At 40.5% G+C, this 22,257-nt stretch overlaps 1 protein-coding gene across 7 annotated transcripts in view; it reads right to left on the bottom strand.

Moving 5' to 3' along the window:
* PCDH15 (protocadherin related 15) overlaps positions 1-22,257 on the bottom strand; it is a 1,549,353-nt gene that overhangs the window by 462,785 nt on the left and 1,064,311 nt on the right. For all 7 annotated transcript variants that reach the window (XM_045040943.1, XM_045040941.1, XM_045040940.1 and 4 more), the window contains 2 exons: positions 11,098-11,217; positions 5,094-5,204 (listed from right to left, as the gene is read on the bottom strand). In XM_045040943.1, the coding sequence (XP_044896878.1) occupies positions 5,094-5,204; positions 11,098-11,217 (231 nt within the window). The remainder of the gene's footprint in view (positions 1-5,093; positions 5,205-11,097; positions 11,218-22,257) is intronic.

Raw genomic sequence — 22,257 nt, 5'->3', positions numbered from 1 at the left:
GAAGTGGCATTTTTACGAATTATAATATCTTGTTACGAAAGACAACTAAGTGTTCCTTCTCTACATTTTTGATACTTCAGAAAATATTAAATTCTTCCTGTTATTGGAAAGATGATTTAGAATTACTCTATGATTTTATTTTATTTTAATTTAATTTTTATTTAATTTTATTTATTTTAGAGAGAGAGAGAGAGAAAGTGGGAAGTGCAGAAGGAGAGAGACAGAATCCCAAGCAGGCTCCACATTCAGCACAGAGCCCAATGTGGGGCTCCATCCCACAACCCTGGGATCATGGCCTGAGCCAAAATCAGAGTCAAATGCTTAACCAACTGAGCCACCCTGGCATCCCTACCCTGGCTATGATTCTAAATTAAATGTAAACTTTTTTTTATGACAACTAATTAAGGGCTCTTGAGTATGGAAGAGTCCTCAGTATTTCCTTCAGGATAACAGTAATACAAAGGAGAGCTTGCTTTGGAACAATATCCATGTATAAGGAGATAAGTTTGATTTGTTTGTGATTTAGGGTAACATAACAAAATTGGAGTTTGTGGTACAGACTACATTGGAAACTTCGACAGAAAGAAAACCTAGGGATCTTTGCACAATCTCTGAACTTTCTTTTCTAGACTTCTTTTCCTTCTGTTTTCTAGAATTAATCATTCTCTCATTGCCCATTCATACTTAAACCATGATTAATAATGTTGCAAATAGTCCTCCAGTAAACAAGTGTCAAGTTTTCTTAATTTTGTTAACCAAAACTCTTCCAGCTTATTTAAGAATCCCAACATGTGGTGCAGTTGGGTGGCTCAGTCGGTTGAGCATCCGACTTCGGCTCAGGTCATGATCTCGCAGTTTGTGGGTTCGAGCCCCACATTGGGCTCTGTGCTGACAGCTCAGAGCCTGGAGCCTGTTTCAGATTCTGTGTCTCCCTCTCTCTGCCCCTACGCCACTCACGCTCTGTCTCTCTCTCTAAAAAATAAAAATAAAAAATTAAAAAAAAAAGAATTCTAGTATGTCCACAGGGATAAAAAGAAACTTCCTAATTACACGAAATTAGAATAGTTTCCTTTGTACATCAATCAAATCTTCGTACCATAAGCAAAGCCAGGTCAAAGTTGAGTAATTTCAGTAATATATCATCACTCTTCCATCCACTTACATAACCACCTACTTTAAAATCAAAACTGTTCACATTTCAACTCTCTTTAGGACTCCAAGAGAAAAATGTAGGTTTTGAATGTACGTGATCTACATTGTACGACAGTCTACGTAGCATTGACAAAATGATAATAGAAAAACACCAAAGGATATAAAAATGTAACTAGAAACATGTAACAGTCTGTGGACTTCATAATCCTATATAAATATAAAAGTGTAAATTATATAGATGAAAGGGTTCCGGAGTGGCCCCTCCCAGAATGTGCCACTTTGACATGTGAGTTATTGTGAACACAAAGCCCCTGAGACCCTGTGTCTCAGGAGATACTTTTGTCCCTCTCTTAGCCACACAGAAAAATCTCATTTGGGGTATTTCACAGAATATGAATAATTGGAGATACATTTTACCTGAGTGAGTCCTCTGTATGTAGAACAGCCAATTAGCAAACATCTGCTTTTCTTATCACCCTATGAACTGCACTGTTTTCTTGTAAAATCCTAGACCCCTACCCCCTTCTCCTTAGTTCAGAAGGACATATATTTCTGATTGTGCCTGTGTTTGGAATGTCTATGTGGATCCTCATACATATGCCTATTAATGCTGATTTCCTCCTGTTAATCTGTCTCATGTGAATTTGATACTTGGTCTGGCCAGAAGGACCTTGAGAGGGACAGGGATTCTTGCTCCCTGACACAGACGTGGGTATTCACAAAGCAGTAAACATTGAACAACCATCTCTCTGGGACGAGAAGTCCTGATTTGTAGCACTGGTCATTGTCCATACTCACAGTGGCCACCATGGCCACAAAGGTGAGGTCACTAAACTCGGAGTAGGGAAGGGAGCTCACCATCGGTCCTCAAGCAAGTAGGAGTCAGCTTTTCAGCTCCTACAACACACTTTTTTAAGTAAATTATTTTATCTAAAAAGTAGAGGCAATGAGCCATTCTTTATCTTGTAGGAAAGTGATGTGCTGTAATATTTTGGAAAACGATATGGCAGTGTTTACCAAGATTAAAAGTATATTCCTATACACACATATGCACATATAATTTTTCCCATAGTGATTCCGTTTTTAAATTATCTATTTTGGGGTGGCGCCTGGGTGGCTCAGTTGGTTAAGCAACTGACTCTTGACTTCAGCTCAGGTTACGATCTCATGGTTCCTGAGGGTGGGCCCCAAGTCAGGCTCTGTGCTGACAATGCGGAGACCACTTGAGGTTCTCTCTCCCTCTCTCGTTACCCCTCTCCCACTTGCTCTCTCAAAATAAACATTTAAAAATAAATAAATAAATAAAACTATTAAAAGGATATAGCTCTGACAGCTTTTAAAAACACCAAGAAGCTTATAATCTCCTATATTTAATATTCCCATTTTATAGTATAGGATTTAAATTTATAATAAAAATTGTTATAGATAAATTAACCTTTTCTTTCACTTATTGCCAGTTCCAATCCTTCCTCTTGCTGATTCACACATATCCTCGTATTTCATAATTTTATCCCTGAAATGCTAACCACTTACCACTCTCTCTCTCTCTCTCAGTTGTGGGCAGTCTAGCAAATTGCATACAAATTGTTCCAGAAGCCTTCAAAAATATTTTAAATTAAAAATCAATTCAAATGTTTTTGCTTGAACTTCTTTAAAAAAATAGCTCACTTTACTTGAACTTCTTTTTAAAAAATAGCTCATTTTAAATAGCACAAGAAAAACTGATATATTCCATAGCAATCTTATTTTTCCTTAAATTTTATTAGAGATTCACAGTCAAACAAGAGAAGCTGTGTTTTTTTTCTTCTCATTTTCATTGTGTAGAAAAACTATTTAAAAAAAAGATTTCGGGGCGCCTGGGTGGCGCAGTCGGTTAAGCGACCGACTTCAGCCAGGTCACGATCTCGCGGTCCGTGAGTTCGAGCCCCGCGTCGGGCTCTGGGCTGATGGCTCAGAGCCTGGAGCCTGTTTCCGATTCTGTGTCTCCCTCTCTTTCTGCCCCTCCCCCGTTCATGCTCTGTCCCTCTCTGTCCCAAAAATAAATAAACGTTGAAAAAAAAAATTAAAAAAAAAAAAAGATTTCAGGGTTTTGAGGAGTTCTGAGAGGACCCCCCCCCAGTAGATATTAGTTTCTCCTATATCTGTTATTTGCACTCTAATCTCTGCCCGTGGACACCAAGATACTGACTTGAGAATTTTGAACGAAAATTTAGAAATCTGGATTCAAAAATTAGATCTCTATCTACATATATCTACTATCTACCGACTATATAAAATAGGCAAATTAAATACATATATATTATATATATAAATAAATATACTTTTATATAAGCAAATATATTTATATATAATAAATATATAAGATAACCTTAATGTAAATATATATTATATATTTAATTATAATTGTACACAGACAAACTTTCCCTCCCTTTCTGGCAAAATATCTCTAGCTAAAAAATGGCCATTTAGTGACACCTTATCGCATATAAACTTGTTCATAACAGCTGATGGAGGATGCTTTCTTCTTTCCACTCTGAGTGGTCTTCAAGCTCTGCTATAGAAGTAGAATGACATTGCTTAGGAATCCTTTAAGGCACAGGCTGGCTTCAGAGTCTAAGAACCTATTCGGAACATGATCTTGTCACTTGCTATGGACTTTTTCAATATTGGAAGCTATCTGTAGCCAGCCCTGTCAGATTTTTGCTGAAATACTAGCTCTATTCCTCTTGTTAACAAATTCTTCTCCTCCTCCTCCTCCTCCTCTCCTCCTCCCCCTTTCTCCTCCTCCTTTTCCCCTCCTCCTCTCCCTCTCCTCCTCCCTTTTCTCCCCCTCCTCCTCCTCCTCCTTCCCCTCCAGGTCCCCCTCTGCCTCCTCTCCACCCTCTTCCCCAGATTATCAGTGCGTCCAGCATCAGGAGATGCACAGAACTTGGCGCAATCTAGAGTTGGCTACCTCACCCCTTTTGCTACATAAGACTTCCTCAGCCTCCTTTCTCTAGGCTGACTCTGTGATCCCAGGCTGGAGAGGAAAGTTAGAAGGGAGAGGACTCTGGGCAGGAGTTTCCTCACAGTCGAAGGATGATCAGCAAACAAGAAGAGTCCTGGTTTCACCCCCTTTCCACCTGCTGACAGTCAGACCTGAAATGCAGCCGTGGTGGTTAGGGCTGTGGTAGTCACTAGCACCTGACGAACAGGACACTGGGAAAATGGCCAAGTGTCAGGAAAGGGGCCCAGTGTGAGGGCAGAAGAAACCCGGTCCTTGGTGATATACCTGAGGTGCCGAACCAGCACCTGATCCACACACAGCTGGGGCTTTATTAAGATAACAATAAAAGTCCACGTTATATAAGCGACTGGTTTTCAGCTTTTCCCTTCCTGCTGTACATACATCCTGGTTACAGTCCCAGTAGCTGACATCTAGTGAGCAGGTGTTCAAGAAATGACAGCCAAGGGGGAAAAGATTACCAACTGGACACGTCTTCTCTTTCTTTGGCATACTCGGCGATCCCCCAGGGAGTAAAACATTCAGGTATTCCACTTCCATCCTGTGAGATGTTTGCACAGAGGGTCTGAGGCAGAGCCCGGGAACATGCATGTTTAGTATGCACCGAGGTGATTCTCTTGCAGGTCACACTCTGTGCCACATTCTGTGTCACATTCTGTGTCACAATTTGAGAAACGCTTCAGGGCGAACTAAAGCCAAATTACCGAAGGGTGGGAATGTGACTGAGAGTGAAGGGAACAGTGGGTAGAAACACTCCTCCTGTTCCATTCCGTCCCATTCTCCATCTAGAAGAACAGAACATATAAATTATGCTGTGGGCAGCCTACCCCGTTGAGGCCACAAATTCCAGCGGGCACTCTGCGAGCACTGACACATTTTGGGAGAGTTCTTTATTCCTAAGCTCCCAGGAGGGAAGCGAGGGGGAATGAATACTCACATTAGCTTGGATGATGACAAAGTACCGAGTCTTGTCTTCATAGTTGAGCCTCTTCCTTAACACCACATTCCCAGTCAACATGAGGGGGATTTCAAAGGTGTCATTGGATGTCTGCCAACAGGGAGAGAGACAGAATCAACTCATTTGAATAGAGGATGAATTAGAGAATGCAGTATTGCAGCTGAGTCTCCCAGAAAGTTACAGATAGTAGGCTTATCACCTGAAAATTGAATGTTGCCTGTAAGCTTCCGATTTAATACTCCTTTCGTGTCTAAAAAGTTTCCATGTTGATGAATGGGTTTTACCAGAGTCATTTGATAACAACCCGGAAACTCGTCACCTGTGAGTTTTTAATGTATTTTTAGGGTTACCCTGGGACATTTCTCAACCAAACTGCAAGTATCTAAACATCTTCTCTATTACCACCATTTGTTTTATCACCCAAGAGCCTCAAGCATCGCAATTTGTGATCTCTACATAATATCCCTTTTCAACGTTGTTGTCAGGGAAGAAATGGAGGAGGAGGATGGTGACCTGTACGTGGTTCTGTTAGCTCGTGCATCATTAACCAAAACACATCATTCTGCCAACCAAAAGAAAGTGCATTCCTGGCACATCTCCAAGGAGAGGAAGGACAAGAACATTTTAGAAACGAGCACAAATGCTTTTGCTTTGAATTTGGTTAATCAGCTGAGCAGCTATTAATCCCTGAATTTGTTCCTTATTTGTTGTATTGTGTTGTATTATTATATATATTTTTTTTATTTGAGAGAGAGGGAGAGAAAGTGGGGAAAGGGGAAGAGGAAGAGAGAGAGACAGAGACCCAAGCACACTCTATGCTAGTGCAGAGCCTGATGTGGGGCTCGACCCCACGAACTGTGAGATTATGACCTGAGCCGAAATCAAGAGTCGGACGCTCGACCTACTGAGCCACCTAGGTGCCCCAATTCCTCATTTATTTTAGATGAAATTCAATGACAATGATGGCACAAGAGAAGAAAAATGAAGAGAAACAAGAGAGAAGAAAGCTCAATGTTAACTACTCTGATTTTGCTCATGGGTTAAAAGAGTTTGCAATGTTGGTAATTACGATTTTATGATTTTGGCTAGTAAAAATGCCTGCTTCTTCTCTATTCCACATGCAGTATAAATGTTCATTCACATCATAATGAAAATATAGGTGGGTTAAGAAAGATGCAGGGGTGCCTGAGTGGCTGAGTCATTTAGGCGACCCACTTCAGCTGAGGTAATGATCTCATGGTTCACAAGTTCAAGCTCCATGCTGGGCTCTGTGCTGACAGCTCAGAGCCTGAAGCCTGCTTCAGAATCTGTGTCTTCCTCTTTCTCTGCCCCGCCCACACTCACACTCTGTCTCTGTCTCAAAAATAAAACAAAAACATTGAAAAAAGAAAGATGTTAACAAGGCAGGTGACCATCTTCAATTTACCCTGTATTATAGCCAAAATAGAAACTTTATCTCCTCTATTTTGTGTAGATTTGTAAAAAACAAAGCAGCAAACAAAAAGAGACTTTACAAAGTAGATGTTTATAGGACATTCAAAAATGATGACATAACAGTAGGTATGGCAGACAGATTCCTATGGGAGCCCTCTCTATCCCCACTTCCTGATGGGCACCCACACCTTTGTGTAAACCCTCCACCTTGAGTGTAGAAAGGATCTGTGACCTGCTTGTAATCATCAGGATACAGCTTAGGTGATGAGCTGTCACTCTTATGGCCACATTATGACATATAAGACTCCATGTTGCAAACAGACATGGTCTAGACACTCTCCTTGCAGAAGTGACAGGGTAAACAGCCAAAGAACTAAGTGTGGTCTCTTAGAGCTGGGAGAAGCTTCTAGCCAACAGCAAGCAAGATGCCAAGGGCCTGTGTCTTACAACCATGGAGAAACAATTTCTGACGGCAGCCTGAGTTCACTTGGAAAGAGGTCCTTCCTTAGTTGAACCTCCACCAGAGAACCAATATGCTCAACACCTAGACTACAACCTTGTGAGAGCCTAAGCAGAGAGCCCAGCTTAGCTGAGCCTAGACTCCTAAGTCACAGAAGCTGTGCAAACATCAGTGTGTGTTGTTTTAAGACACTAAGTTTGTGATGGTTTGCAACACAGTAGTAGATAACTAACACACTATGCTAATCCCCAAGACTCACTTAAGGGATCACTGGTGACATATAGTAATGGCAACTGATATCTGCTATGATTGCTGAGTCTTCAACATAATAATTTCAAGTGATATTATATTTGTTATTTCTCTAATATTTAGAAACACACAGACATGAGGATAAACTCAAACATGTTCTTGTGTTAGAATCATCCTCTTTTTTAAAATACAGAGACAAATGGACAACACATGTCCCCTTGGTTTTCAACAATTCCTCCAATTCGATGTAAAAAAATGCTCACCACGAGGGAAAACAAGGGAAATTTCAGCCAAGAAATGTAAACTCTAAAAATATTGGGGCGCCTGGGTGGCTCAGTTGGTTAAGCATCCGGCTCTTCATTTCAGCTCAGGTCATGATCTCATGGTTCATGGGTTCAAGCCCCACATCGGGCCCTGTGCTGACAGCATGGAGCCTGCTTGGGATTCTGTCTCTGTCTCTCCCCTGCTTGCTCTCTATCTCTCTCTCTCTCAAAAAAACAAAACAAAACAAAACAAATAAATAAACATTAAAAAAATAAAAATAAAAATGTAGAAAATTTAGGCCTGAGGATTATACTAGCTGGAAAAGAAGAAAAAAGAAATAGACCACTTGACACATTGGACAGATTCACTTGGAAACCAGAACCCCTGCTGTCATATTTCTATTTCTTCAGAGAGAAGGGAAATCTAGATTTGAATGTGAAATTTCATGGTTTTTAGATATTGGCTCAAAAAGTATTTAAATTAAAATGTGGCCAAACAAAATGCTTGTGAATTGAATGAAACTCCAGGTCATTAATTTGTGATTTCTGCTAGTGATTAACATAGCGTCAGTTGGAAGACAGACAAATGAAAACCCTGAGAGTTTTAATTAGAACAAACCAGTCTACACTTTTACCATTACCGTACCCTGTGGGACTAACATGAAAGAAATCACGACTGTGGCTACAAAAGCCAGAGGTGCCACGTTTTCAGGTTAAATCTATTTGTAATACAATGTTGTTCTGAAATGGAGAAATCAGTATTGGAATATTATGGTGTGAAGTTTAAAGGTGGGTTATCTCTGTAAGGACATGGCTGGGTCAATGCTTTCTCCCCCCGATAACCCTAAGGTAAGTGCTCGTGTGGTGTCTGATTCTTTTGTCCCAGTGAATTAGGCCCACGGCCAGAGGATGTCTTTATTTATTCCACAGCAGTGCTAGCTGGCTCAAGTATGTTCTTCTCATTCTGTAATTTGGACACTGCATGTGGCTGATGGGCTTACCCAAACTACAGGTAGTAAAAGGTGCATGTTATGTTTGACGGTGAGCTCACAAATCCCTGAAAGGGGGGAAGACTGCAGAAGGAATTACTGCGCGGGTAACAAGGAGTTTCAGCCTCACAAAACTTCTAAAAAACGGCTCCTAAGTAATGCATTTTTTGTCTCACACTATTTCTAAACCTTGGATAGTTTTTTTTTTTTTTTTTTAACGTTTATTTTTGAAAAAGACAGAGAGAGACAGAGTGTGAGTGGGGGAAGGGCAGAGAGAGAGGGAGACATGGAATCTGAAGCAGCCTCCAGGCTCTGAGCTGCCAGCACAGAGCCCAACGTGGGGCTTGAACCCACGAACCGTGAGATCATGGCCTGAGCTGAAGTTGGACGCTTAACCAACTGAGCCACCCAGACGCCCCAGGATAGGTTTGTTTTTAATGCAGTGTGATAATCCTTTCCCTAAAATCCATGGCCTGGCTGTTCCATTTTTACAGCTTGAAGAATACAAGTTAGGAAACAGCCTTCATAAAATGTAAGCTAGAAACACGACACGCACATACGATTAATTCTTTCAAAAACCTAAATAGTAAGAAAGACAAACAGTTCAAACATGGGGCGTGAAGTCAGCTGCCTGTTCCTACTGTTAGGGGAAAGCGTTTCTCTTGTCCTTTTTTCCTCGGTTCCTTCTTTGATCTTTTCCACTCGATTTTTTGAGCAGACCTTCCTACTTACTGTCCTTCTCTTTCGCATTCTCATTACTTCCCCACTTCTCTGTCTCATTGCCTCTGCCTGCAAACACGTGGAGACATACATGTCAGGGGGTGAGACAAACACACAAAGACCATCCAGTCCCTTCTTAGACCCTGCTATGCCCAGGGGATTTTCTGTTCTCCATTTTTGTTCCCCTAATGTTTTCAAAAGTTTAGCATGAGGACTAAACCATTTTATCAGGATGCAGTGGAGACAGGGTGGAGCCCACGCTGACCTGAACCCGGTCCTGACTCCAGGGCTCAGAGGCACTAAGCAGAGCTGGCCAGCCACACACCTTCGAGCCCAGCTCCCTCCTACCCACCAACTGAGCTTCCAGAAGGATACAGCTGGAGGGGGCTATGCTGAGAGAAACAAGTCAGAGAAAGATATCATGATTTCACTTAGGTGGAATTTAAGAAACACAGCAGATGAACACTGGGGAAAGGAAGGAAAAATAACACACAGCCTGGGAGGCAAACAAATAATAGACCCTTAAATACAGAGAACAAACTGAGGGTTGATGGGGGGGAGGGGGCTGTTGGGTGGGGAGGATGGTCATTAAGGAAGGAACTTGTTGGGATGAGCACTGGGTGTCGTAAGTTAACTAACTTGAGAATAAAAACAAAAAAAAAAAAAGGAAAGAAAAGAAAATGAGACTGTGCTTTCACGACTCAGAGTTCTGAGGGTAGATTTGGGAGGTAAGTCCTGTTGTCCTGTTGGCCATTCTTGGTCTCTACAAGACCAAGAGTCTCTACAAGAGTCCTGTTGGCCATTCTTGGTCTCTCAATGTTTTTGTTTGTTTTCATGTTTGTTTAAAGCTTATATGCCAAAACCATAATTTAAAAGTAAAGACAGAACATTAACTTCAACACCTTTCATTTTCCCAATATGAAACATTAAGGAGAAGTATTCACTGAGAAAATTCACTTCAGAAGTGCTGTGGGGCAGCCACGGTGCCCTGACAACCCGTCTGGGCTGAGAGGAGGAGGAAGACAGAGGGCGGTCATGCCAGCCCAGGCTCAGGTCGCCTTTATCAGCGTGCTCTCTCACGTACCATAGTGGGGGAAACACTCTCACAGCCCCATGGGAGACGTGGTGCAGAAATCCCACGGTCTAATAAAAACATAAGTAATTAATCTTTAAAAAGACAAACGTGGGGCACCTGGGTGGCTCAGTCGGTTAAGCGTCCGACTTCAGCTTAGGTCATGATCTCGCGGTTTGTGAGTTCCAGCCCCGCGTCGGGCGCTGTGCTGACAGCTCGGAGCCTGGAACCTGCTTCAGACTCTCTCTCTTTCTCTTTCTCTCTGCTCCTTCCCCACTCACACTCTGCACCTCTCTCTCTAAACAATAAATAAGCATAAAAAAGCCAGTGTGTCTGGCTCACATTCTGTCCTCCTCTCTCTCTCTCTGTCTCTCTCAAAAATAAGTATTAAAAAAAAACAGCTTTGTCCCTTGTCTTCCTGAGGCTTCACTGGTGGAGAAGGGGCAGTGATGTCACTTTGTAAGAGCCACAAAGCACACGCATCACACTGGTGACATCATCCCCGGTGGTTTATTTACGATGCTCAGGAGTCTGCACACATAATGGAAATGAGGTGACAATGGCATATTACACCTATAAATATTTTTAAATTGTTATTTCCCAAGCCCACCAAAACCTTCTTAAAAGTTTTAGAAGCATACCACAAATAGTTAAAAGACTGTAATTCTGGGATGGCTGGGAACAGCGGGAGGACACTAACGTGGCTGGAGGAGCTAAGGGTTGTGACAATACGGTAAGTGGCAGCTGCAGTAAACGTCCCTCAGAGAGTCCACACTGCAGGTGGGGGCTGACATACCGGGTCCTCCGGATTGTACTGGATGACGTATTCTATCTGCCCATTTGGTCCATCATCTATGTCTGTAGCTCCGTTGTCTCCTGAAAACCCTGTAAATATTGTGGTGCCGACCGGAGTGAGCTGAAAGTAAAAGGAGAAAGACACGGTCACTTCTCATTCATCCAGGGCACAGCAGAAGTGTCCCAGCACCCACCCAGCCTCTTGTTACACAAAGGAACACAGCAGGCAGCTGTCCACCGCCAGAGACCTGAAGCGTTTCAAGACAACGCTTGCAAACCTTCATGGGAGTTCTCGCAAAGGCTGCAATTTCCATCATCACGGTCCCTGCTTTGGGTGGAAAATAGAAGGCCCTCGTTCAGCAGGAGCACTTGTGGACCAATAGATCGCCATCAGCATCTTAGGCCCTGTGGAGAAAACGTATCTGCCGTTCCTCCTTAAATAAAAAACCTCGATGCATTAGGTCATCGACAAGCTGGAATTTAAATTGTACGAAGGAGCTGGCGACTTTACATTAAAATCAAAAACCAGTTCAGAGACACCAATGAAACGACACGCCTATGGAAATCTGAGGACGAGAGGCTGGGGACAGTGGTGCCTGGCCCATCAGAGGAGGGAGGGGGCTGACGGCTTCTTCTGTCCTTGCAGGGTGTTGGCAACACGGCCGTGTATTTTCATTTTGGATGAAACCCAGGGATTCGCTGTTATTTTCCATGACCTGTGGGGTACCTCTGTACAGGGAGTGCATTCCTACGTCCAGACCTTCCAGTCCTCAGGTTTTCGCTGGAATCCTACTCATTACTTACATTTCAACTTAACTAGGTATCACCCGCTCCTAGACTGCACCCAACAGAGCATTCTCTGATGGGCATCTGAGTCGGGAGACCTTCTTGCTGTGTTGGCATTTATTACTTTATCTCCTTCATCAACGCACTGAAATAATGTGTAAGTGAATTTTGTCAATAAACAGACCTCTTTGCCTCTACAGAGCAGAGGCTTTTACTTTTTTTTACTTTTATTTTTAGATATGTCTTGGTAGTTGTTCAATGGGATTCTCTCAATGGAGAAATTGTATCAGAGATTGAAAAAAAAAAGGGAGTTAACTCATTTATTTCTGTTTTCAGTGGGTACGGATCCAAATCTGTATGGGGATCCACAGGTCACGGAAATGAGAGAAGCCTGATGGCCTTGGGGGTGAACGGAGAGGCACATACATTCTGTGAACTGGTAGCTGCAACTCAGCCCCAACAAATCCTTGCCATCATGGAATATGGTCTTCCAATATTCTCATTTTATACGAAATGTCTTGGTCCTAAGGTTGGCAATAGATTCTAGAGAATTGAACTATGAATTAGAGGGGCCAAACAGAATATACTCATGGTATATTCTCAGGGTCCCTCATGTCCCGAAGCCACGGGCACAGCATCCCTACTGAGGGGAAGGAACAGGAGGTCGAGGAACTGGGCCCATGTGCCTGATGTTGGAGACCCTCACACCAGCGAGTGGGCTGGTGGCCGGGGAGTGAGAGCTACACAGCGAGTATGTTCTGGAACAATCACAGCCTTCGTGTGTCATCAGCCCTGCCAGCCCAGTCAGTATGCACTGAGGACAACGAGCCAGAACACTGACTGCTTATACCAATTCACTATTACTAAAACCAATTAGTTTTTATTTTTTAACACTTTTTTTAATGTTATCTATTTATTTTGTGTGTGTGTGTGAGAGAGAGAGAGAGGACACAAGCAGGAGAGGGGCAGAGAGAGAGGGAGACAGAGAATCCCAAGCAGGCTCCCTGATGTTAACACAGAGCCTGATGCGGGGCTCAAACCCACAGACTGTGAGATCATGTCCTGAGCTGAACCCAAGACTCAGACACTTAACTGACTGTGCCACCCAGGTGCCCCAGTGTTTTTAAACTGAAGGAAGACGTTTGAATACAATCAGTTAATTAGTCACCTGTACATTATGAAACATGGTGACTTCAACCCACGGCACCACATCAAAGTTATTTAGAAGTAAAGCAAACAAAAAAGTAAAACAAACAAGAGAAAAACCTTAGGACTCTCTCACGCGATAATGTAACAAGTTATCTAACATTCAGTGCATTTTTACTATACAGTGACATTATTTTCTTTTGGAAATTTTACGTTATGTAGACAGGTTGACAGTTTTCTCCATGCTGGTTTAATAATAGAAATTCAAGTTGACTAGATGTAAAGTTTGAAGTATTATCTATCCACGTAGAAAAAAAAGCAAAAACAAAAACAAAACAAAAACACCTAACCTCACATTGGAATCTCAGAATCCAAGATGCAAATGAAACCTCCCTGATGATTCGTGTAAGTGATGGGATGGTAGTTTTATATGAAAAGAACTATTTTTAGTCAAGGAGAAAATAAAGCATAATATTCTCTAAATCTCAACATTATCTATTACCCAGACTTTTCAAGATTGAGTTTCTAGAAATAAATATTCTATATAGTATTTGTTTGGAATGGATGATTTGAAGGATGTTACTTCTTACTATGCAATATTTGCAAATTCAAAGACCCTAACCATGAAAAGATCTGTATCTTTCTCCAGCTGTCCAAATGTTTTTGAAACTCAAAAAACGCAACACAAAACTGCTATGGTGCCTTAATGTACTATGGCCAATTAATATTTTTCCTCTTCCTCACTAACATGTTTCTTTTAGATGTAAACATCACTGGGCTTCTTGTGGCTCAGTTGGTTGAGCGTCCAACTCTTGATTTTGGCTCAGGTTATGATCCCAGGGGGTCCTCGAATCTAGCTCCATGTCAGGTTTCATGCTGAGCATAGATCCTACTTGGGATTCTGTCTCTCTCCCTCCCTCTGCCCCTCTCCTGCTCACTCTCATGCAAAACTAAATAAATAAACTTTAAAATATAAAAATAAAAATTTATAAGGAGGTATAATTTTTAATAGCTAGTCATTCAAAATAAATCCCACATTATTTTCTTGGTTGCCTTATAAAAATACATTCAGTGGGGTGCCTGGGTGGCGCAGTTGGTTAAGCGTCCGACTTCAGCCAGGTCACGATCTCGCGGTCCGTGAGTTCGAGCCCCGCATCAGGCTCTGGGCTGATGGCTCGGAGCCTGGAGCCTGTTTCCGATTCTGTGTCTCCCTCTCTCTCTGCCCCTCCCCCGTTCATGCTCTGTCTCTCTCTGTCCCAAAAATAAATAAAAATAAATAAATAAATAAAAATACATTCAGTGACAAAGTCCAACAAAGACGGTTGTTAGACTACATGTAAAAGGACTTACCATGCATTTGTTTATGGTGGTAATTTGAGGTTGGTCAAAAAAGTAATTTAATTTCAATCATGCTCGTTTTAGGACTTAAGATTATTTTGGGGTGCTGCACATACCTGGCCCCAGTAGAATTTATGTGACCATATATGCTTTCATAATTCCTTGAAATTACAAGTATAAATATGATTATACAATAAATTCTACTAGTTTGTGTGTTTGGATGGAAAATAACAGAGAAACCGTTGCCTAGTTGTGTAGAGAATCAATCTTACCATTGCCATAATGACATCATACAAAAGTTATGAATGACCTCTATCTAAATAGAATCTTAAGCTCATTTTATTTATTTGTTTTCATTTTTTCTCAATATAATGTATTGCTATTCATGTTTCTTGACATACTACTTAAAATTTTTTATTTAAATCTTAGTTATCTAGCATATAATGTAATATTGGTTTCAGGAATGGAATTTAGTGATTCATTACTTACATAAGCTCTTTTCTGTTTTCGAGAGAGAGCATGCATGTGCACAGAAGCAGGGCAGAGAGAGAGAGAGAGAGAGAGAGAGAGACAGAGAGAGAGAGAGATAAAGAGAGAGAGAGATAAAGAGAGAGAGAGAGAGAGAGAGAGAATATCCCAAGCAGACTCCGGGCTCAGCATGAATCTCGATGTGGGGCTCGATCCCGTGACCCAGGGATCATGACCTGAGCCAAAATCAACAGTTGGCTCTTCAACCTACTGAGCCACATAAGCTCTTTTTAAAAGGAGAATCAGTGCCTTGGAAATGGAATGGAAAGCATTATTATAACAGCAGCAGATTTCTGCACCGCATTTGGTTCTGGTGCTGTCTGTGTTTGCAATTTCAGTAAGGATTAGAAAGACTTTCACTCCAACTTTGAAAATGTGGTATTTACTTGTTGGGAGCAAAGGACTCAGAAATATGCCACGTCATTCATTCAGCATGTGCACTGACTGGTGAGTTCTGTTCTCTTCCATACTTGTATGTTCAGGCCAAAGATGTTGGCACATCTTCTCCTCATTTCCAAATTTCCCCCGCAGACACACAGCGGTAAAATGCAGCCTGCACACTTGTATCTGTGGTCTACTGCTCACATGGTTGGCCTGTTCAGATACAGGCAAGTGTTAGGAATGTTGAAAGCTAACATAAGAAAAACAGCTAAGAAAAAAGAAGGCACGGCATTCTGTGCTAATAAGCAAGGTCTGGAGAGATGAAGAGGTTCCAGTGAGAGAGTTCACTAGCTGCCAACAAGCAAAAGGGAGTTGGGACACGCGACATGGTTTTAAACAATATAAGTTTTCAGCACAGATTTTGTTCATTATATCTATACCCAGCGGAAGAAAGCATATATCCATACACACACACACACACACACACACACACACACACTCCATAAATGTCAAACCACACAGTGGTGCTTTGTTAATTTCTGAATACGATGTAAGGGTTGAAACATGACAGGCTGCTTATTACAAAACTACATTGCCCTATACATTATTATTAACGTTTTTCAGGGCACATCTGCCATTCAGATGGGCATGTTCCATGTTAACATTTCAGCAAGTCTCAGAAATATACATTTGGTTTTTTGAAGGGCATTCTATGCATGGGATGATCATTGGCTTGGGCAGCTGCCTGAGGGCGTCACTTACTTATTTAGTTCATATCTTTTCCCACAGATGATTTTACAGCTACTGGGAAATACAGAAAACGCACAGATACGTGCAAATGTAAAAGTTAAAGAAAATCAAAGCGAGAAAATTCAGTATTTCAAGAAGATGCATAAGATAAATTAGAATGTGAAAATAAAAAATGAACAGTTCTCAGTTAACCGTCTGTGTATCTCATGATCCATGGTAGTGAAGCTAACCTAAACATTATGAACAGTGCTCCAAAGAGAGATTTGTCCTCACATGCAATCTTATTTGCAGTATTTCCCCACAGAAGCATTGCATTCATGGTTTCATGTAAATAAAACTGATTCTCATTATGCATGGTAATCTTATTCTATAAAGTCACTGTGAACACTGATTTATCAAATACTGAGCCATTGCTTCTAGAGAGAATACAGGGTTATTACACCACTGGGGAGGGCGGGGGGCGGGGGACACAAGTTTAGCTTCCTGCAAGGCTCTGGTCACAACACTTTCATCAACCAATCTATATATAACCTTGCTTCATGTGTGCTACTGTTTAAAGACACCTTATTTAATATGTGTTTTTGAGTCACTACCACTTAGCTTACAGCCAGCAGCACCATAACTGATGCCTGAATAAAACTTGTCTGACACACATGTTCTCTCCAGAAGGTACGTTACTGCCTTCTTGGCCTAGGAATGCTACACGGCATGGAAGCGCTACACTTGGGGGCCATCTTAAACAGCAAAGTCACCAACAGAGTGTACACAGGTGGAAACAATGTGGCACTAGTTAGACCACAGAAAAGGATACTTGTTTATAGTGAGAGGTGAAACAATGGGCACAGTGTTACCTTGTTTGGCTTTAGTTAGAGGTGTCCACAGGGGGTGATCCTAATTCTTCATCCCTTTGTGCACGTTCGTGAATGACCACAGAAGTTTGGGCATTATTGAATTTGGACTCATAAATAAATTTGAGCAACTAGGCAAAGTTGCAATTACAGAATCAGTGGTAATGAAGATTGGCCGTACATGACAAGCAATACTAGCAATGTATTAGCAGCGTGACTAACAGTCTCAATCTACCAGAAGCTGAGACAGGATTGGGTATCATCTCTGTGTCCACTTAGCTCAATGATCCCCATTCTTCTGAAGTTGTTTCCTGCCTATGAATGTCAAAATTGGATTAAAGCCCTTATGAGGAACATTTTAGATCTGTATTTTCATTGTTTAATAAAAAAATTAAATCAATGGAAAGATACGCTGTGTCAATAAATTTGTCTTATCAATAAGGTAAAGTTGTCAGTCCTTTACAAATTTATCAATAGATGTGGAAATTTGATTCTAAAATTTTAAGTTGTCTTAAAGAAGAACTAAGTTTGGGAGAGCCTGGGTGGCTCAGTCAGTTAATCATCTGACTCTTAATCTCAGCTCAGGTCTTGATCTCAGGGTTGTGAGTTCAAACCAAGCGTTGGGCTCCACGCTGGGTGTGAAGTCTACTTGAAAGAAAAAAAAAAAAACACAGAGGAAGAGGAAGAGGGAGGAGACAGAGGAGGAAGAGGAGCAGGAGGAGGAGGAGGAGGAGAACTAAGTTGGAAGACTAACAATACCCAGTTTCTAGACTTTAATACAAATCTTAGAAACTGAGATACTGTGGTATTGGCTTGAGAGTAAACAAATATACCAGTGGGGCAGTATATCATGTGCAAAAACAATCCCCATAGGTAGTTACCTGATTCATGGAAAAAGACAACAGTGGTTGTGAACTCAATGATCTCTTCAATAAATGGTGATATGTTAATTAGAAATCCATATGGGTGGGGGGCGCTGGGTGGCTCAGTTGGTTGAGCTTCCCACTCTTGATTTCAGTTCAGGTCATGATCCCAGGCTCCACACTTAGTGTGGAGCCTGCTTAAGATTCTCTCCCCCCACCCCCACCCCTTGCACTCTCTCTGTCTCAATAAATAAATAAATAAATAAATAAATAAATAAATAAATAAATAAAATTAAATCTTACAAAAAAGATACATATGGAAAAAAATGATACCAATTCATACTTCACAGCCTACATAATACAAAATTCTGGAACATGTGAGTGGCTCAGTAGGTTGAGTGTCCCACTTTTGATTTTAGCCGGGTTATGTCTCAGGGTCATGAGTTCAAGCCCCGCATTGGGCTCTGTGCTAGGAGTGAAGCCTACTTAAAATAAACACACCAAAACCACAAATCTAAGTTCCAGGTGGCCTTATGCACTGTGGATAGGAAGATAAATTTGTGCAGCCACTGTAGAAACTAGTAAGGAGGTTTCTAAAAATATTAGAAATAGAATTACCCTATGATCCAATAATACTACTTTGGGGTACTTATCCAAAAGTAATGAAAGCACTAACTCAAAGATAAATGCAACTCCATGTTCATTGCAGCAATATTTACAATAGCTAAGACACAGGAAAACCTAAGTGTCCATTGGTAGATAAATGGATAAAAAAAATATGATACACAAATATACTCACACAATGGAGTAACATGCATCTTTTATGATACATATTAAAGTATGTGTGTGCATGTATATAGGTATGCATATGTGCATATCTATATCTATATCTACATCTATGACTATAACTGTATCTACGTACATATGTAAGAGAGAATCACTCAGCCATAGAAAAGAAGGAAACCTTGCCATTTGCACAACACAGATGGACTTTGGGGGAATTACATTAAATGAAGTAAGTATAAGAAAGCACCATATAATCTCACTTATATGTGGAATCTAAAAAAACAAACAAGAATCCTCAAAAAAAAAACCACACATACACACACACACAATGAATTCATAGGTACAGAGAGCAGATGGTGGTTGCCAGAGGTATGGGTGTGGTGTGTGTGTTTTCACACCCCCTGGTTGAAGGCAGTCAAAAGGTACAGAAGGTGCAAAGCCTTAAGAGAGGTAAGCTCGGGAGTGCAGTGCACAGAGTGATGACTACAACACGGTGTTACATGTGTGAAACCTGCTGAGCAAGTAGATCTACAAAGTTCTCACCACACACAGAAAAACTCTAAGTCTATGTGTGATGACTGTTGCCTAGACCTACTGTGGTGACCACTCCAAATACGCACGTACACCAAATCATTTCACTGCACGTCTGAGATTACTATATCATGTGCCGATTGTATCTATAAAAAATCACAAGAGTGAGGAGCCACTAAACTCTACACCTGAAACCAATTTTACCATGTATGTTAAATAACCAGAATTTAAATCAAAAATTGAAATAAAACCTGCAAATTATAAGATACAGTTTAGAAAACAAGATCCTATCTTCGAGATACTACAATCGGCAAACGTTAAATAAGAAATATGAAAAAAACCATGAAAACTATGGACAAATCGTACTACATTAAAAATAAGAACCCCTATCTATTACCACTAATAAGAAAGTAAAAATATAAAGAAAAAAGTGGTGGAGATCCTCTCAGTATGTATATGCAGCAAGGAAATTATGTCCGGAACATATGAAGAACTTCTACAATACAAGCAAATGACAGACGCTTGAATAGAAAATTCCCAAAAAAGAGCATAAGCTTGTGGCCAATAAATATATAAAAAGTGCAGACTTTCATTAGGCATCGGGAAATCCTAATTAAAACACCAATGGAACATGACTCAATGCCCACCAAACTGGCTAAAATTAGTACCAGTGAAAACACCAAGTTCTGTCCCTGAGGTACAGCAGGTTGATTTTGCAGAGGTGAGGGTCGGCCTCCATGTTCTAACGCACCCAGGGCGGTACCCGCCTCAGCACTCTGAATGGCCGTTGACTTATCTGCACCGGGGCCCGGACAGTCTTCCGGTGCTCTGATCATACTTCACGATCCTTTGAACATAAGCTGTAGTGTTTGCACGGTGTCAGAAATCCCTGCTCTCTCACTTACGTGGTCCTTGAAAATGGACCTATTTTAAAATGATGAGCTGCTATCTTCTTGTCCCTGCACGGATTTTCAGGGTCTCCTCAATTACACTGGATGGTCTGAAGATTCTCTTCCATCACAGTCATCTCTCCAAATTAGAAGCCATTCATTCTTTGGTTGTTATTCTTCCTTTAACTTCCTCCTCAGATAAAATAATTGTATGATCTTTCTTGAAAGTCACCCTGCTTTGGAAGTAACGCTTTAGAGCAGTGATCTATTTAAAAACCAAGAGAGGCCATACAAACGGAGTGTCGTAATGAATTTGTACACGGCTTCACATTGTTGAGGACTTCAGCTTTTTCTTAGGATGACTAAATCACATAGTCTCTGAGTCTCCGCTTATGTATCGAAAGCTTATTATAATCACTGCTTCTGTGACAATTGCGTTGGTGTTATATTAACTCATTAATAGAATATTTGTCTTATTCAAACATTTATCCAAATCAAAGGTCTATGTGAAGTGTATCTTAAAACTTTCCAGAACTGCAAATAACACACATTCCTGAATTCAAATTCAGTGGAAGTTACCTTGCAAAGAAAAAAGAGTTAGAAACACATTATGTATGTTCTTCATGTTCCCTTTAACATCATATTGTTTTTGCACCTGTGTGGAGAATCTGGATTCCCTATTTTGGTCCTGAAAGCCACATAATTACTATTGAAAAGCACTTCCTCTGAAGAAATCATTAAAGGCAAATTCATGCAGATAAGTATCTTCAAAATAAGAGGATTTATTATTAGAGTGATAATTAACTCTATTCATCTTCACTAAAAACTAAAGCAAATTTAAGCAAGTAAGCTTAAATTGAATTTATGCATGTTTATCTATACATACAAACACACAGAGAGAATGTACATGTATGTGTATGACCTTGCTAAATTTGAAATTTCTTGAATAGCTGAGCTGGATACTTGAATCCTTTAAAACAGCTGAAACCCATTTCCATGTTTAAAGTAGAGAATATATATTTTATGTGCTTCTTTCCTGTCCCTTAATCTCCTTCTCTTTTTTCTTTTATTGCTTGTCTTCCTTTTCCCAGAGAGAATGTGCCTAATTCCCTGGAGGAGGAAAACAGGAACCAGTGAAAGGAACTGAGGCTTAGTCTTCTTCTCTGGGAGCTTTTGTGTGCTGTGAATTACATGCCGGTGCTATCTATTCAAAGAAATTCTATGCATGGGCATGGCTCTGAAGGTCCAGTGGTTTTTTTTTTATTCCCTGAATAGTTGAAGATACTTATCAAGTTTCCAATACATTAACATCTCATATATATTTTATATACATGTCATATGTGTGTGTGTGTGTGTGTGTGTGTGTATATATATGTGTGTGTGTGTATATATATATGTGTGTGTGTGTATATATATATATGTATATATATGTGTGTATATATATATATATATATATATATATATATATATATGGTATTTTCCAATATATAAAATATATAAATTTTAAAAATCACGTTATATCCAGCAAATATAAGGAATACATACATAAAATGTGGTAAAAATTCTTAAATATAGACAAAATCTCACTCTTATGCTTCCTCAAGGACACCATCTGTGCTCTTAGATCCAGTAAAATGACTGACAAGAATAGATGTCTAAAAATACATGTATTAATGGAAGCAGAGGATGCTGCCATGATGAAATGTGAACGAAGAGCACAAGACTAGGAATTTGCTCAGGACAGTGACTGCTCAACTGGAATACATTCAGAGTTGATGTCATTTCACCATTGTGAGAAAAATCTGGGTTTGTCAGTGTTGTTCCACTAATTACTGCCAGTTTACAGATTTACATTTTGCATTTCATTTGTCAAGACATCTTGATTTTCAAATACATAACTTTTTTTGAAGCATAGTTCCAAGGCAAAGTTAACCGCAAGAAAGGATGGCCAGAACCTATACTAAGTATTTCAAAAGTATTATCTCTTTTAGTCCTTTAAACAACTTTATAACATTATTTTTTGTTGTTATACTTATTTTATAGTTGAGGAATCACAGGCAAAGAACTTCTTTCTTTTTATGTAAAAAATTTTTTTTTAATTTTTTTTTAAATTTTTTTTTTTAATTTTTTTTTTCAACGTTTATTTATTTTTGGGACAGAGAGAGACAGAGCATGAATGGGGGAGGGGCAGAGAGAGAGGGAGACACAGAATCAGAAACAGGCTCCAGGCTCTGAGCCATCAGCCCAGAGCCTGACGCAGGGCTCGAACTCACGGACCGCAAGATCGTGACCTGGCTGAAGTCAGACGCTTAAC

The sequence above is a fragment of the Felis catus genome, chromosome D2, assembly GCF_018350175.1.
Source record: "Felis catus isolate Fca126 chromosome D2, F.catus_Fca126_mat1.0, whole genome shotgun sequence".
Classification (NCBI taxonomy): Eukaryota; Metazoa; Chordata; class Mammalia; order Carnivora; family Felidae; genus Felis; species Felis catus.
This window is presented reverse-complemented; position numbering and strand designations above follow the sequence as displayed.